The sequence below is a fragment of the Stegastes partitus genome, unplaced genomic scaffold, assembly GCF_000690725.1.
Source record: "Stegastes partitus isolate 25-593 unplaced genomic scaffold, Stegastes_partitus-1.0.2 Scaffold0, whole genome shotgun sequence".
NCBI lineage: Eukaryota > Metazoa > Chordata > Actinopteri > Pomacentridae > Stegastes > Stegastes partitus.
The window spans coordinates 51,659-69,109 of NW_007577731.1; the positions used below are offsets into that span (position 1 = coordinate 51,659).

The 17,451-nt window shown below is 46.9% G+C and overlaps 3 protein-coding genes across 5 annotated transcripts in view; 1 reads left to right on the forward strand and 2 right to left on the reverse strand.

Moving 5' to 3' along the window:
• LOC103352800 (transcription factor jun-D-like) lies at positions 1 to 1,828 on the forward strand. The gene is made up of 2 exons (XM_008275841.1): positions 1 to 1,145; positions 1,228 to 1,828. Exons 1-2 carry the CDS (start codon positions 270 to 272, stop codon positions 1,252 to 1,254), a joined length of 903 nt encoding a protein of 300 aa, XP_008274063.1. The 5' UTR covers positions 1 to 269; the 3' UTR covers positions 1,255 to 1,828.
• Positions 1,829 to 2,049: 221 nt separating this feature from the next.
• On the reverse strand, positions 2,050 to 12,513 carry LOC103369709 (ras-related protein Rab-3A-like). Its single transcript, XM_008302253.1, has 5 exons — positions 12,435 to 12,513; positions 9,744 to 9,968; positions 8,384 to 8,502; positions 6,064 to 6,188; positions 2,050 to 4,476 (listed from the first exon to the last, which is right to left on the reverse strand). Exons 2-5 carry the CDS (start codon positions 9,966 to 9,968, stop codon positions 4,286 to 4,288), a joined length of 660 nt encoding a protein of 219 aa, XP_008300475.1. The 5' UTR covers positions 12,435 to 12,513; the 3' UTR covers positions 2,050 to 4,285.
• A 1,460-nt stretch (positions 12,514 to 13,973) lies between these two features.
• Positions 13,974 to 17,451, reverse strand: part of pde4ca (phosphodiesterase 4C, cAMP-specific a) — a 43,560-nt gene continuing 40,082 nt past the window's right edge. For all 3 annotated transcript variants that reach the window (XM_008278592.1, XM_008277034.1, XM_008277808.1), the window contains one exon: positions 13,974 to 17,424. In XM_008278592.1, the coding sequence (XP_008276814.1) occupies positions 16,951 to 17,424 (474 nt within the window). In that variant the 3' untranslated portion in view covers positions 13,974 to 16,950. The remainder of the gene's footprint in view (positions 17,425 to 17,451) is intronic.

The window sequence follows — 17,451 nt, forward strand, 5'->3', positions numbered from 1 at the left end:
TAGGGCTAGAAAGCGAGCGAGGTCTGGCGCTGCGCATAGCAGTCGTGCCATCGGGAAAAGACAATATCAGAGGCGCGCAGGAGGAACACAGCAGAGCCCCTCAGGCAGCAGCTCCAGCGGTCCGACAGAGGGACTGATAGCGGACAGAGACGGGATAAAGGAGACGGGCGGTATAAAAGCAGGATCAGCTGATTTCCTCATGTCTGGAGGAGCCTGTTGAACAATCGTTAATGCGTAACGCGCAGCACTCCCTCCGATGAGGGTGTAGAATGGAAACAACCCTCTACCCAGGCACCGCGCTCAACACTCCGAGGGTCTCCAGCATCTACTCCCAGAGCACGATGATGAAGAAGGAAATTAATCTGAACTTGGACGACCAGAACTCCGAGCTCAAATCCAACCCGCTCCGGGACGCAGACGGACTCCTGAACTCTCCAGATTTGGGACTCCTGAAACTCACCTCTCCGGACCTGGAGCGCCTCATCATCCAGTCCAACGGTCTGGTCACCACCACCAGCTCCACCTCCCAGTTCCTCTACCCGAAGTCGGCCAGCGACGAGCAGGAGTTCGCGGAGGGTTTCGTCAAGGCGCTGGAGGACCTCCACAAGCAGAACCAGCTGAACGAGGCGGGCTGCGTCTCCGTGGATCGACTGGAGCTCCTCGGGTCCTCCAACGCCGCCGCGTCCGCCGGGCTCCAGACCCCAGACCTCCCGGTGTACACCACGCTGAACGGCTATGCGGCCAGCCCGCTGGGAGCCACCACCATCAACTACTCCACGGACACCATCCCCTTCCCGCCGCCTCCGGCTCATCTGAGCAGCGCGCAGCAGCAGGCGGCGGCCGCGGCGGCTCTGTCACGACTCCAGTCGGTCGGTGTGGTGAAAGACGAGCCGCAGACGGTACCGGACATGCAGAGCTTCGGGGACAGCCCCCCTCTGTCCCCCATCGACATGGACAACCAGGAGCGCATCAAGGCGGAGCGGAAGAAGCTGCGCAACAGGATAGCCGCGTCCAAATGCCGCAAGAGGAAACTGGAGCGGATCTCTCGGCTGGAGGACAAGGTCAAGACCCTGAAGACGCAGAACACCGAGCTGGCCTCCACAGCCAGCGTCCTCAGGGAGCAAGTGGCCCAGCTCAAGCAGAAGGTGATGAACCATGTGAGCAGCGGGTGCCAGCTTTTACCGAACCAGGTCCAGGCGTACTAACGGTGCTCTTCATGTTTTACAGCTGCCAGGACACAGGCCTGCGCTATAAAAGGAACACTCTGCCTTCTGTAACCGACAAATCCTTATCAGAGACTCAGTGACACTGTAAAGGCTGAGCTGTAAGAGTCAACTGGAAAACGAAAGGTTAGAGGGCAGCAGGTATGGACCGCAGCCTGGTTCTGGTTCTGGGGGAGCTGAGAACAAGACTGAGTGTAGAGAAAGCCATGTAGCAGACTGCTGTCCCTGGACTGTACCGGACCGCGTTATGTGTGTGTAAGCTGGACAATCTCAACAAGGGTGCAACCAAACACCAGGGTGCCACCAGGTGCTGTCATCCACCCTGTAATATATGCCTTACTTGTTTACAAACACTTAGCAATGATAAATATATATTTTATTTACTGAAACATTTCTTATTTTACATATGGTCTTATTCCTTGTTTTCTGAACGCTGCATATCTCGTGGCTCTTGTGTACAGTAACCGTTGTATCCCCATCCTGGTGGCTGCCGTGTAGATGTTCAGTCGCCAAACTTCCATGAATGTATGTGTACGTGCTGAAGCCCTATGTATCCATGTGTAATGGAGTCTACCTGACATTTATTAAATTCACTACATTACTAAGAGCTCACGTGTTTTGCTTTGGACAACAAAAGGCAACTGGCTGGTTGGTCTTCAGTGCATCATGTGTGGACGCTGTTTAGTGCAGTAGAGGAGCTGAACCGAGCCATAGATGGTCAAACCAGTCTGAGGGTACAAAAAGCAGACATTACTGCAGCATTGTGCCCTCTGCTGGGCACACTACAGGTTACCCTCACACCCTTCCTGAAACATCACACAACTGCTGCTGTTACAATTTGTTTATTGATTCCTCCGTTTTGTAAACCTGGCATTACAGAATTACAGCACAACTCACACAACTAACGCCTGACGGGCAGAAAGGTCCTATGTACAGGGCTACTGATGACAGGCAGGGAGGAGGAGGAGGAGGAGGAGGAGGAGTATTCCTAAGTCATCGGCAAGTTTACAGCTGTAGCAAAACACAATAAATAAAGTAACAAAACAACAACAACAAACAAGTCAAAGGTGAACAAATGTGATGAGAGTGACTTTTTAAGGATGTGTTCAGAGTATTCAGATTACTGCCTAGAAACACTCCCTGTCTGAAGGAGAACCAGCAGAATGCTTTGACAACACAGGCGCTGTTTTTGGCTCTAAGCTTAGTGTTCAGACCTCTGAGGGAAGAATAATTCGTCCGAATCCCTTTAGAAACTCTACATTCACACCCTGGTGCGCCGCCTGCTTTACAGACCTCCAGCAGGGATGCATGTTTGTGGACTTTTGAAGGTGGAGTGCTTTTACACTCCTAAGTTACATAACTGATATGAAAAGAGAAACAAACGTCCCAGCGAAGCCACGTGGAGACGATAAGAGCTTCTCACTCTGGAATGTTTAAGTCTCCTCCTGAGGAAGCTTCTCAGGCTGTAAACACGCATTTTCATGGTTTCCGTTTCAAAGCTGAATACTGGTGAACATCTCTCTAGAAAGCCGAGTGCAGAATGCAGCGGACTCTGGGAAGAACACTACCTTAAAAATAAATAAGTTATAAATAATACAAAATAAATAATTTACGTGGCGAAACTATTGGTGCATGCCTCAGCGCACGTGTGAACGCATGACTGACAGAAGGTCTGTACTGAGGAGGAGTCCCGTAACCGTAGCATCAGACAGAAATAAGACTCACAGCTTGACATTTAACATGCTTCAAACATCATATTCCGCCAGAAATAAAGACAAAGAGATCATCTACAAGACGTCAGAGGCTATCTGATGGAGATGGCAGGTCTGTGCTGCACCACATGCCTTTCTGCTGAGTGCATGTTGCACACTGTATGAAAGCTAATACAATGTGAAGGGGTCACGGGCTTAACATCTGAAACCTTTAGCCCCATTCGGTACCTCCAAGTCCTGAACCCGTAGGACAGATGGGCTTTAAATTCAGACAACGGCTCATACAAATAAGCATCCAGTCGACCAGAATCAGTTAAAAACATCGACAACATGCACCTCTCACTAGCACAGGTCGGAACCCAGCGTGCCCAGTCCTCCCTATCACCTCATATGTTTATCCTCTATGTATATATATTAAATCTGCATTTAAAAATGCATCCCTATTGACTTTTAAACATTTATACACTTGGATCCTCGTATTTTTGGGGATTCTTTAAAAAACAATAACAAAAGAAGTAAAAAAAACAGACTAAATATCTAAAACCGAGCAGCCCAGAGGCTCTGCTGCCACCGATGCTGCTGATAAAAGCTCTGAGCAGGGCCCCAAATTAACCATCTAACAGGAAATATACGACTCCACTAGAAAACTGATATGCACCGCCTCGCTATTCCTCCAATCAAACAAATGAAAAACTCTCCAAGCACGCTGTTTGGACGTCGAGCTTGGGCCGTAATGATGAACACAGCACTGGGAATGTTCAAACACACACCTGACCAGCTCAGAACAGGAAATAAGAAGCTGTATCCACGGCAACAGACATATATTCTTAGTGGGACTAAAAGTAGAACAAATGATTGGATCCATGTAGGTCAGAGTGGGACCTGAGGCTGCAGGAGAACGTCGCTCCTTCACAACCCGGTTACAGACACGCCAACAGGAGTGATGTCGCTGTCGCCCTGCACGGCCTTTCTGCTTTTCTTTTTGAACTCTGGTCAGATACAGGATCGTGTGAATGCTTGTGTATGTACATACAGCAGTATGAAAGACAGACTATGTGGGATGGGATAGTTGGTAAACGTTCTTCACCCCTCTGACTGGATGAGCACCGTCACATCATCTCTGTATTACTGAAAATAGCAAAAGCTTTAAGACGGCGTTTCTGCCAACGCCACATCTTTGGGGGCTCATGTGGCTGCAGAGGGGTGCAGAATTCAAGCAGCCAGTGTGTCAGTGTATGGCAGTGTCTCAATGTGTAGTCAACTTGTTTATGTTCATAGAAGAAACAGAAAGCAAACTAAAAAGAATCTAAAAAGGTGTGTGGATGTCAGGACAGCAGTGTGTGGTGGTGTTCAGCAAGCACAGTCCTGGTGGGACCTCTGAGGCTGCTCGCTGAGCTGGGGCCCCTGCTTGGCTCCGGTGACGGTCGGGTCGTTGTTGTCCAGACTCTCCGACATCCTCTCGCAGATGATGTCCACCAGCCGCTCGAAGGTCTGCTTCACGTTAATGTTGTCTTTAGCGCTCGCTTCGAAGTACTCAAAACCTGTCAGGAGGGAGACAGAGAGACATGGTGATGCTTATCGCTCAACATGAAGCTGATCCATTTAATCCACTTATCACGTCAGGACGCATGGAGCTGCTGTCAGCTCACACCGAGGGAACGTCTCCCTTCATATCAAATCACATGAAATATTAAATGGATTGACAGCGAGTCTGTTTAACGTCATGAAGCTTATGCATGAGTTCAGTCCGAAGATCTGTTCCCTCTACGGTGGAGACGAGCTGGTCCTGCTGCTCCGCTCTCTTCATCACTTCCGCTTTGTCATGCTGTCAAAACCACTTCATGTCAACGTCAGTGTTCTGGTCCAGGGATCTGTCTGCATGCCCGGGTTCTCTGATCCAATCACTCATCGTCCCTGCTCTTTAGATTCACTGTAATTCTGCCTTTCAGACCATCTAGCAGCACAACTTACTGTGATTTTCATTGTTGATTAATCCATCCATCCATCATCTCTACACCTTAATCCTCACTAGGGTCATGGGGGGCGGAGTCTATCCCAGCTGACTCAGGGTGAAGGCAGGTTCACCTGGACAGGTAACCAGTCTATCACAGGGCTACACTTAGAGACAGACAACCAAGCACACTCACATTCACACCTATGGACAATTTACAATCACCAATTAACCTCAGCATGTTTCTGGACTGTGGGAAGAAGCCGGAGAACCCGGAGAGAACCCACGCTGCACGGGGAGAACATGGAGACTCCACGCAGAAAGATCCCAGGTGTCCTCACCGGGACGCCGCCCGGCGAACTTCTAGCTGTGAGGCCACGGTGCTAACCACCGAGACACCTGCAGCCCTTCAAGATGAATGTGTTGATTATTTTGTTGACTATTCGATCAGCTGTTTGGTCTCTAAAGCAGTGAAAAACATCCATCAGTGGTTTCCAAAGTCAAGCGTCTGCTTTATGCACAACACAGAGGTCTCAGTTCACTGTCCTCAGGGAGTAAAGAAATTAGAAACTACTCAGACTTCAGAGAGTTAAGCTTAAGTGGTTAATCGATGATCATAATAGTCAGCGATTGATTTAACAGACGGTTCTGAGACCTTGTCGTAGCCCTGCTGTCAGTCGTGTTGCCTTTGCTCCTCCACGCTTCCCCTTCATCTGCTGCTAAGTCCCATCAGTCTTTACTTTGCATGCTCGTGCTGCTGCTCTTTATCTCCAAATGATCTCTTCATATTGAACTGACAGGGGGAGCATGACAAACACCTGAGCAGCATCTACCAGGTCTGTTTGTCCCTCTTCACAGTGTAATGACTGAGGCGCTGGTGATCACGTCTCTGTTCGTTAGGACTGATGTCAGAGCCACTCTTTGGCACAGTGGGCTGATTTACAGCAACTCCAGCTCCATAACGCTACCTTTAAACACACCAGATTATGTAACGTAGCCTCATGGTGGTGACATAAGAGGATGCAATAAACAGTGTTTGCTTACAAAACTACAACTTCAGAAGCAGCAGCGTTGAATCAAATCATTCATCTGAACGTAATCCAGTCCTAATGAGGAGGAGATAAACACACAGGGTAGCAGCCGAGTCGTGCCATCCAGCTCCGACCAGCTGACTCACCCAGCTGTTCCGACAGCTGCCGGCCCCGCTCTGTAGCCACCACCCGCTCATCCTCCATGTCGCACTTGTTCCCCACCAGGAGGACCTGAGCGTTGTCCCACGAGTACGTCTTGATCTGGGTCGACCTGTTGGAGGATACGTGGAGGTCAAGTACGGTCACACACAAGCATCTTTTGTTCTGTAGATGATAAAGTTGTTTTGTTGTTGTTTCTTTTAGAAAATTCAGATTCAGATTCTCTTTATTGCCTTTCAGAGCAAAACATATAAACACCGTAAACAACATCATATAATAGAAATATATATATGAAAAACTCGACATAAAAAGATGAAACTAAATTAAATGTATTTGTTTTAGTCCCAGATGGCGGCGGCTCTGTGCTCAGAGCAGATCCAGGTGGTCCAACACCTCCACAGAACCGGTACACCTGCTTCCTCAGCATTTTGCCAACGTAAGAAGAAAATCATGTCTTCTTCTTCCCTCTTTACAAGCAAGACCTGTGGACGGGTTATGATGACGTAAACAAGGAACCGATACCGGCTTCATATGAGCTGATCGATTCGCTCCAACACAAAAATCAACATCAATCCCCAACTTAAACTCTGCAGCCGTCCTAGTCAAAGCAGTCTGCTCCTGGTGCTCCTGGAACGCTTGCAGCGCCCCCTGGAGGCCCCGTTATGTAAGCACATGAAGCGCCATCTGCCTACACTAACGTGTCAAACAGAGCTCCGTCGACCTGAGTTTTATGTTGGGGACGAGGAAAAAGTTGCAGGGAGCCAAATCTGGTGAGCAGAACAGGTGGGGAGCGACGATTCTGCTGCTGCGGCCAGAAACCCGGTGGGTTTTCACCACGCTGTGACCAGGCGCACAGGTGGAGCGCTTACATGCCGTCGCGCCACAGTTTCAGGTTGTTTGCATCAAATTCCCCCCTCAGGCAGCTCAGGACGCCACAGCAGAGCTCCGCCTTGCAGGCCAGCCCTGGAGGATGAACTCGTACTGCTCCATCCCAACACGCTGCTGGCTGACGCACCTGTCCAGTCTGGGAAGCTGTGGGCTCATACTGGGTGAAAGCTGCTGCTACTTTCGGTGGTAGACACAAGCTCACCTGTCCTCACCTGTCTGATGATCCTCTACATCAGGGGTCTCAAACTTGTGGCCCTCTACTTGACATCAGAGTTTAACGTTAGTGCGGTCTGCGTGTTTTTCTCACACGTACCTGCGCGAGTCGTTGCACTGGCCGTTTTCTATTGTTTATCACCTGTGGGCTCCCGTAGCGAGGCTCGTGACAGCAACATGAATTAGCAACGTTGGTCACTTGAAACATGATGCAGGAGTATCACTGAGTGGAGGGAACATACATCCTGTCACCCAGTGCAAATACGTTCTTGTTATTCTGTTTTTCTTTTTTCTATCCGTGTGAGAAGCTCTTCTCCACCATGAGCTTTAATCAGCAACAGTGCAGGTCCAGACTTACTGATGAGCATCTTCAAGCCACACTGAGGGTCTCAGTTGCTTCCTCCCTCCAGCCAAATGTGGCTCAGCTGTAGGAGGAAGTGCTGCAGGTCTCTGGTAGCAAGGAACAGGTAGGAGGAGCCTATGTTCTGGAGAATGTTCATGTTCTGAATGGTTATTAATAAAGACTGAGAAGACTGTCTCCATTGTGCTTTTTTTGAATCCGTGATGCGGCTCAGCCTCACCCAGACTCCACCTCCAGCGGCCTCCAGGTAAGGTGAGTTTCAGGCCTCTGTTCTACATGACTGCTGGATCATCCTGCTGCTGACTAACTCAGAACGTGGTGCTGGCTCTCTGCTCCAGTTTGAGGTCCACATTACTACCTACTAGTGGTCCTACTGCTCACACATGTTCACGTGCGTCGCTGAAACACACTCAGGCTGCATTATACCAGCAGTCTTGGAACTATTTGATCACATCACACAACACAAGCAGCTAAATCGATTTCAAACAAGTCAAGTCTGCGGTGACCTGCACCTGTCATGACTGTACTGCTGTTAACACTGGTTCTGCTTCATTCTGGTTCAGCGTCGACCTACGCTACCTATATGTCGTGCAGACGTGCAGTGGGACAAAGCAGCAGATGTTTTTAGCAGTTGTCTCCACATGTAAACAGGTTCTGTAGACAATGGGGCTGCTGACTACTCCTGTGGTTTCACTGTATGTGGAGTCCCACATCTCCAACCTTCACATGGTGGATAAACTGTGCTCATAAACAGCAGGAGAGCTGCAGGAAATTCAGAGGAAATAAGGTTGCAGCTTGTTAAGTCGCCATTTTCATGCACACAGACACGCTGGGCTGCTCCTCACCAGTCCTGCACAGCGTTGAAGGACTCCTCATTGGTGATGTCATACATGAGGATGAAGCCCATGGCGCCCCGGTAGTAGGCCGTGGTGATGGTCCTGTAGCGCTCCTGCCCTGCTGTGTCCTAAACACAGAAGAAACGAGAGATACGTGTGAGTGTAGAGTGTAATATTGTCAGAAGAAGGCGAGTTGGGCATTACAAGGAAAACAGAGCCAGACGTACATTGCTGTGGATTCACCTCCTGATGAATGCCGAGCGCTAGCATTCAGCTAAACTCTCAGGAGCATTACGTAGTCTTCTGGTGTCGCACATAATAAGCAGCTGGTCCCAGGGTCGGGCTTTATGGCGCATGTTAAGTGTGCTTCAAGGGTATTGCCATTACCCAGCAAATGGAATGATTGTGGGCCTGAGGAGGCCCGTTTAGCAGCTGGTAATCATTAGAGATACGCCATGAGACGGCCCGCATTAGTCACACATGTGACGGGCATGGAAAACACGCATGTTAAAAAAGAAATCAGTCAGCAGGTAGGAAGGACAGTTTTGAACAATCCGATCTTGTTGTGTGCAACCTTGTTGAGATGTAGACCCGAACCAGCTGATTAACCGATGACAGGTCAACTGCAGAGTTTTCTGATAACGGACTTCTTGTTGTTTGGACTTTCCACCGTTTTGCACCTCTGTCAACTGAATGCCTTCAGGTTTTATTTACTGAGACAAAACAAGACGTGAAGATGTCACGTTCATGGTTAGGAAACTGGAACGGACATTCTCTGGTAAAAAACCAGTGAGCAGAATAATAATAATAAAAACCATAGCCAGCTGAAGCCATCACACACGGAACAGCTGCTGCACTGTAATGTCAGTATTCTGTTCATGGAGATGAGCGGAGACTGAATCCTGTGCACATATTAAACACTGTGAACAAACAGAAGCGCTGCAGGCTGGATGTTAATCAGTCTGAAGCCCGAGCTCGTCTCCTGTCACACTGCTCCAATATGACTCTCCTGTTTAGGTTGTGTGTGCACTGCATGACCGTGTGATGGGAGAAAACATGAACATCAGACTGTAAACACTGACTAGTAATTATGTAATGGATGGTAGTGTAGATAACAGCAGCCTCCTGTGCCTGGTACAGCCTTTCCTCTCCACTGGGACCTGGAGCACTGCTGAATGCAACAAGCAAAGCAAAGTCTCATTTCCATTTGTCAACTCTGCACAAGTGTCAGCAGCAGAACAACAGCAACCCTGAAGGTTGCTCACTTTCTCTCCTAAATAGTTTCCTCTGTTTCTGCTTTCCTCCCCTGAGACCTGCTCCAGAAACCAGCAGACAATCTGCACCCACAAACTCCAGAACAAGTGCTCACCCAGATTTGCAGCTTTATTCTCTTGTCGTTCCTGTAGATGGTCTTGACCTTGAAGTCGATGCCCACTGTGCTGACAAAGGCCGGCGTGAACGAGTCGTCTGCGTAGCGGAAAAGGAAGGAAGTCTTTCCTACGCTGCTGTTGCCAATGATAAGGATCTTAAACATGTAGTCAAAGTTCTGGTCCGTGGACTCCTTCTGTCCGTACGTGGCATTTGCAGACGCCATCTAAGTAGGAGCAGAGATCACATAGTTATCGGTTAGTATGAAGGTGTTTGAGATAAACACACTGTTATGAACACAGGACGGGCCGAACACTGGAACCAGTCTACAACACAACAAACCAGTGGAGCTTCACAGCTTCTCTGCAAAAACTAAACATGACATCATACAGACAACATTTAGTTCAAAGTATTGGATTCAATTAGACATAAAGCGTCCACCGCCTGTATTTATAGCATCAGACACACTTCCTTTGGCACCGTTTGATAAATGGTGAATAAGAACAAGGAAACGTACAGCTTTAAGACTCCTTCAAGACTTTAAACCCTGGTTTAGGATACACGGCACATTAATTAATAACAGATTTACTCGTGCACTTTACACCATTGCATTCGGGTATTTTCATTTATTCTCTCGATGGTGAAACCTTTCAAAGATCTTTTACAAACCACACGAACAAACACGGGAAGCCTCAGAGAAGGAAACGGACGGAAGCCAAATCAAACCGTGGTATCACTACAGACATCCTCTGAAGCTCCTGACTCATCCTTTAAGTGAGTCAACACCTCTGAACCACACAGAACTTCAACACACAAAGTGCTCGAGCTTCACATGCAATAACTGTGGCTTCACGTCTATGTTTGAAAGACGTCAAATGAGGACAGAACCTCAGACAACTGAGTCAAACAGCAAAGATGGACGAGTTAGCCGTCTATGACTGAACAAGTCTTCTGCTGTTCTGATAACGGATTACATGATTTGGGTCATCTCTCAGGAAAAGTCTAAATTCTCTGATTCCAGCTTTTATAAAATTGAAGACGTTCATAGTTCTTCACTATGACAGCAGGCTGAAGATATCTGGGTTGTGGACCAGACAGCACAACTCTGGACGTCGTCTCGGCCTTTGGGAAACACTCGATAATATCATTAACCATTTCCTGACATTTTTTAGACCAAACAACTAATTAATCTGTTATTTCAGTCGACACTGGAAAGAATGGCTGCAGTTTTAGCGATGGACTGAAGAAAATGGATTTCATTTCAACATCTTTGTCATGACTGAGGGCTGCAGGTGTCTCGGTGGTTAGCACCGTGGCCTCACAGCTAGAAGGCTGCCGGTTGGCGTCCCGGTGAGGACACCCGGGATCTTTCTGCGTGGAGTCGCCATGTTCTCCCCGTGCAGCGTGGGTTCTCTCCGGGTTCTCCGGCTTCCTCCCACAGTCCAGAAACATGCTGAGGTTAATTGGTGATTGTAAATTGTCCGTAGGTGTGAATGTGAGTGTGCTTGGTTGTCTGTCTCTAAGTGTAGCCCTGTGATAGACTGGTTACCTGTCCAGGTGAACCTGCCTTCACCCTGACTCAGCTGGGATAGACTCCGCCCCCGAGTGAGGGTTAAGGTGTAGAGATGATGGATGGATGGATGTCATGACTGACAGTATGTGTGCATCAAGCGGGCCTGACAGCTGACCAGTATAACTGGTTATCTTATTAGCTCTAACGGTTTGTTCTCTTTGGAATCCACATGTGGCACCGTGACCGACAGGCAGGTTTATATCTGTTGGGAATACAACGAGACTTAGGCACAAAAACTCAAGTACAGATCATGATTATGTAGAGTAACAAAGTAAAACACCTGAATACATGTCAATGTTAAAACAACCTGAAACACACCCATCATGGCAGAACAACGCCGGTACTGCTGTCTGAGGTCCACATGGGTCCCAAACAGCCTCACTGACTCCATTCACTACAAACTGATGTCACCAGGAGCCTGTTCCTCTACAACCAGCTACCTCCAGCTTTTCATCTCATGACAGTCCCACATGTCAGGTAAGGAGCGCACACCTCCACCTCACACAAGATAAGAGGGCGGAAGTACCGGAGCTTAGCGGGCTAAGCATCAGCTAAACTGCCTATCCGTTCCCGTCCAGGGAGGGCTGGAACCTCCGCGGAGAGCTGGGCCGGCCAGCCAATTATGAATGACCATATGGCCGGCCAGAATCTGCCTCGTAGGCGCCTGGACATTAGCGGCAATACGCGGTGCTCTGTGACTGTAAACGGCCTGAAGCCCATCACACAGCTTAGCTCCATGTAGCTCCCTGAAACCGACCGTCTGCTTCACGCTAGCTGCAGAAAAACAACACAAGCCGCTTTGTCACACGGTACCTACCGCCTCAGACAAACGACTGCTACAGAAACAAACGTAGATAAACCGACAGCCCATGAGGTGAACCCGGCGCTGGCTGGCTCCCCTGCCTTTGATGCTAGCGCAGCACCGTTACCGTTACCAGCATTTAAATGTGCAGCTAGCTAAGCATCCCAGCTATGTCAAATGAAGGTTACTCTTGCTTATTTACGGCTACATTTTCGATCTAAATCAGACGCCCCGGTACCGACAGATGACCCACATGCTATGTGTTGCCACCGTTACCCTCACACGGCCCAGCAGCGACAAACAAGCGCAGGGTTTACCGTGAAATGTGCGTTTTTTCCTCGGCTTCACCGCAGCGACTAACACGGCGCCCAGCTTTGCACCTGCAGTAGCTCGTGCGCGTCTTGATTGGCAACTCCGGCATAAGCGGTTACCATAGACAGAGCGTAAGGATGATTGACAGGTCGGCCGGCCGATCACAGCGCAGATCCGAAACGCGTTACTCCACAAGCCCCGCCTCCCGTTCTGTGAACGATGAGAGATTTCAATTCAGAATTTCGGAACCTTTGGACCTATGGGTTTCTCTCTAGAATATATTGTTGTGAGGTCCTGACACGGCTATGAGAAGTGTCCTGAGGTTATTATACTGTAACTCAATGCTGTATAAATAAAACTGAATTAAAGTCAATAAATACATTGAATTGACGCTCTTGTGTTTTGTTTCCTTTGGCTTCACTTAATCATTGCCTGAGTTCCTTCCACTGATCTAATGTGTGTGTGTTTATGACCATATACAATTATGTTTTATATGTACCAGCAGGAGGTCTAGCTGTTGTAAATAAGCAACTCTTACAAAACTAGGAATATTTATTTAGCATACATGTGATAAAACAAAGTGAACTGTGTTTTTAGTGATATTTAAAGACGGCCTGGGGTTTTCAGGACTTAAGAATGAACATCAGCAATGGAAAAAGCTACACAGATATTACTTAGTCATAATAGCAAATAAATAATATTTTATACATGTGAGGATGCTCTGATGCTTTTATACAGATTAAACTTGATTACTATAAGAACAGATGCATTATTACATTTGCAGACTTTATAGCTCAAAAATCAGATTTGTCATAACTCTAATTAGTGTTGGGTTCTATTTGGTGGTGATATTGTAAAACTGTTGACGGTTCAGTGCATAGTTATGTTACCTTACATAAAATCTGTAGTTTTACAGAATGTTTCTCATATTTGACAGATGTCTTTGGGATTTACATTTGTTTTAAACATGCAAGTATAAATAAAGTTAGAAAAATAAACTGAAAACGTACATGTCTAATGTAACATTAAAAATCTATAACAGTGAAAAATAATAAAATTAAACTTTTTTTTAAAAAGAAAACTGATTTTTTCACATAAATAGACTTCATGAAAGTTTACTGTCGTGTCATAAATGCTGTATTTAGTTTTATATGATAGATTAAACAGCTGTGTTTACGTGTTATACTGTAAATATATTAATAAAATTAGACTCCTCCCTGACATTTGGTATTTCTATATTTTTAATGCTGCACTTCTGACATTTCTTTGACACATCACCATTCTGTATCATAATAGTGATAGAACAGAATAGAATAATTTTTATTGATCCCCATTGGGGGAAATTTACACGATGCAGCTGCATCCAAAAATATTGAAAGAAAGTACAAGAAAATAACGATATGACGATCAATTATCATCGAGTGGATTTGAGTGATGATGTTTATTAATCATGAAAAAGGATTATGTTGCTTTTTATCCTGGAAAGCGTGTATGCTTAGATTTTATCAGGTAGTCTCTTCATAAAAGCAGAGAACAAGGCGTGACAGAGTGAGGAGTTTTTCCTTTATTGGCAAGGCATACAGTTGTAGTTGGAGAGAGGGCAAACACACCCAGCAGAGTTTGGATTGTCAAAGCTGCAGCGTCTCAGTTCATGACCCATATTCATAAAATCTTCAAGAACAGAAACACTGGTCTACAAAGACTGTTGAGGCCGTATGACTGCATGATGTTCACCGTGGATAAAAGACGTCTCAGATCAGCGAGCTCCTCTATGAACATGTGATCTGACCGCATCGGTGGAAACACAGGAAGACAGGAACGAGGAGATGCTTCAGAAAACCAAGACGGAAATCTGTCACTCGACTATTTTTACACCAAGAAAAACATGAACGTGAGTATTTTTTTTTGCTTATGTATAATGTTATCTGCAGACATAACGAAATGAGAAGGAAAAAGCTGAGTAATAGTTGAAATCTGTCCCGTTTGACTTTCTCACACATCAGCCTACACAAAAGTACTAAACCTCAGAGGAAAAGTCTACTTGTTTGTCATCGTTTCTGCGAAGATAATATAGAAATAATAAATAAGTTGTACGTAAAGTACTGTGAGGAAAATGTACAAAATCAAACAACTAGTGACACGCAGAGACACAGGCTGAATCTCTGCATGTTGTGCTGGTTAAGATGCTGTTAAATAGTCCTTAGTGTTGAAGGCATCCTTGAGTGTTGGTCTGTTTGGTGCTGTTTATGGCTACAGAGAGGATTGCACATGTTTGACTCCAGCATGTCAGTGAACACATCTGTGACCAGAAAAAAACAAAATCCCAAGTCTGAAAAAAGGCTTCGAAAAAAAAGAAGAAGAGAAAAACGTTCAGCTCATTCACACATTAAAACACGACTGTTGTACGTTAATAAAGTTAAACAGGATTCTCCACAGGCTATGTTTGGAGGCAAGTACTCCACATACTCTTCATATTGTTTGAATCCTGCAGCTGATCTCATGCATTTCAACAAAACACATTTTTTTTTGTACAGTCAATTATAAAAAGAACATCATCAACAACAACAACAAAAACAACTTCAGTCCCTCCAACATCCAACCTTTAAGAGCTGTCGTGGTCCAGCCCGTGCAATTCAATCCAACCACCGGCCGCTTGTCAACAGAAAAACAATGAAACAGTCATGTTACACATCTTCAACTGAACTGGAAGTGCAGAACTGTAAAAGTACCATACAAAGTGCTTTGGTTTTTTCTTAGCAAATACTTCTAAAAAGTCGACCCAGTCACCCGCTCACACACAAAAAACACATCACTGTTTTAAGACAATGTCAGTTTCAGTTACTGGTTGAGCAGGAGTTAGAAAAAAGGAGCAGAGACACTGAGGTCAGATTGGCACACGGGGCGCTACAATCAACCAACTTTATCAGTCACTGATGGAAAGTAGCCAGTGGCAAAATGGAAATTACAGTACGGGTTGTGTCATGCTTGCTTGGCACTTGTTTTGTCATTGACTATGTCCCTGTGAAGAGCGAAATATTGATCAATGAGAGGAAAAAGTGGAAAAATTCTGGCACAGGAAACTCGGTAGCTTCCTGGTTTGTTTTACAGTTATAATGATGCTAAAGTCTGTCTTTGCAACCCTCATGCTTCTAATATAACACTCCTGTTAGTCTTTATGCAAGCGGATGTTACCAAAAACCATAGTTCAGTGTTTACCGCAGCGTGCAATAACCATGATGGACAGATGGATGTACGAGTAGCTGTGCTGCAGCGTTTAGTCTGTGCTGGTTGCTGCTACTCGCTGCACAGCCTCCAGTGTGTTCATGTGTTGGCTCGAGCCCTTTAAATCCACAACGAGGGCTAGCTGTGAGCAAAAAGAAAACGTGGCAAACGTAAAGGCAAACTGATAAAATAGGTGCCAAACATCAAGAATGAGAAAAAATGTGACTTCAGATAAAAATAAAAAATAAAGCAACAAATAATCAAAAATGAGCAACAAAGGTAAAATATAGCTGACATCTGGGGTAGTCCTACCATTAAATACCTTTGAATGTACTTTCCATAGAAGCCAAACCCTTGCATATCATTTGCCTCTGTACCAGAACTTCAGTTCCACTCGTGGACACTGGGAGGCGCCATGTGCACAGTCCAACTGCTCTGGATGTGATTCCATGACTGCCCAACACCATACTGACCCTGGCTCAGGTTTGTCGCTGACAACATCTCAGTGTAGGATTATAAAACTGGAAATAATACATCTGAAGACATTAAAACAATGTGTAGTGGCAGCTCAGTGGTTCTGATCCAGACAGCTGCCTGCTGAACACAACACGCTGCTGAGCTCAGAGGAAGCTGCTGGACAGTCACAGCCAAGAGTTACTCAGAATTTCTGCTACATTGAACATTTCCTGCATAAAGCCATGCATAGTTCCTCTCTTCGCTTCCACTGCTGGCTGCACCTTCATTAGTGTGTGTGCATCAAAACAACAGAACAAACAAAGGAAAACTAAAAGGCAGGCAAACAGCATCGTCCCAGTGAGTCGCAAGTTTGGCAGATGTCTTAAAAGACGTGGTTGTGTTTTCATTCACCACTTCCTCACTTTCTTCACAAACAGAGGAAGACGGTTCTGTCTGGAGCTGTGCTAGACCTCAGGCTGGCTGCAAGGAAGGGAAGCTGCATCTAACTTCTCATTGTCTCTGTAGAACTTGAGCCACAGTTTGTCTGAATGAAAGACACAGAACACGAAGGACTGGTCAGAAACCTGGTTTCCTGTCCTCCTGGTGCAGGGACTCAGTCTGTCTGTCTCTCTCCAGTGCAAGTGACTGCTGTGAAAAACTGCAGACCCTCTCAACACCCCCACAATCACTCCCGTACACCCCACCCCGAGTCTGGCTGTCACCCTGTCAGAGGTGGCGGTGTTAGCTTGGCATGGGAGGAGGGGAGTGGCAGAGGACGAGGCACCGAAACCAAGAAAAAACGAAACAGAAAAAGGCCAAAAGAAGGAAACCTTTTGACTGGTGCTATGTGCCGAGTCTGAAGCGTGCCACCGCAGAGACGCCCTCCTCGTCTGTCTCCCTGTCTTCCGCCATGTCTTTCTCCGAGTCTAAAGAAAACGTCCTGCCTGAGTCACTAATGAGCATTTTGGGAAGCCGTCGTGTCGGGTCAGTCCTGCCAGCTTCAGGCGCCCTGCTGCTGCTGCTGTAGCCCTCCTCCTCCTCAGGCGGACTCTCCGTGTCAGACTCTCCTTCTTCCTCCAAGGTCAGCTCGAACTGAAACTTGTCGGCTGCAGAGGAGACGGCGCTCAGAGCCGAAGCCTCTCCTGCGTGGGCTCCCTCCTCCGGGCCCTCCGGGTTGGGCGAGGGGCTGTGGGGGATCATGCTCTGGTACCACTCTCTGTTGTCCTCCAGCGTGTCCAGGATCTCCTGAGCATCGGGGTGAACCAGGTCGGCCCACGTCTCCCACAGAGGATGGACGATGTAGTCAATGAAGCCCACCTGAGAGACAGAAGCATGGAGTGGTGC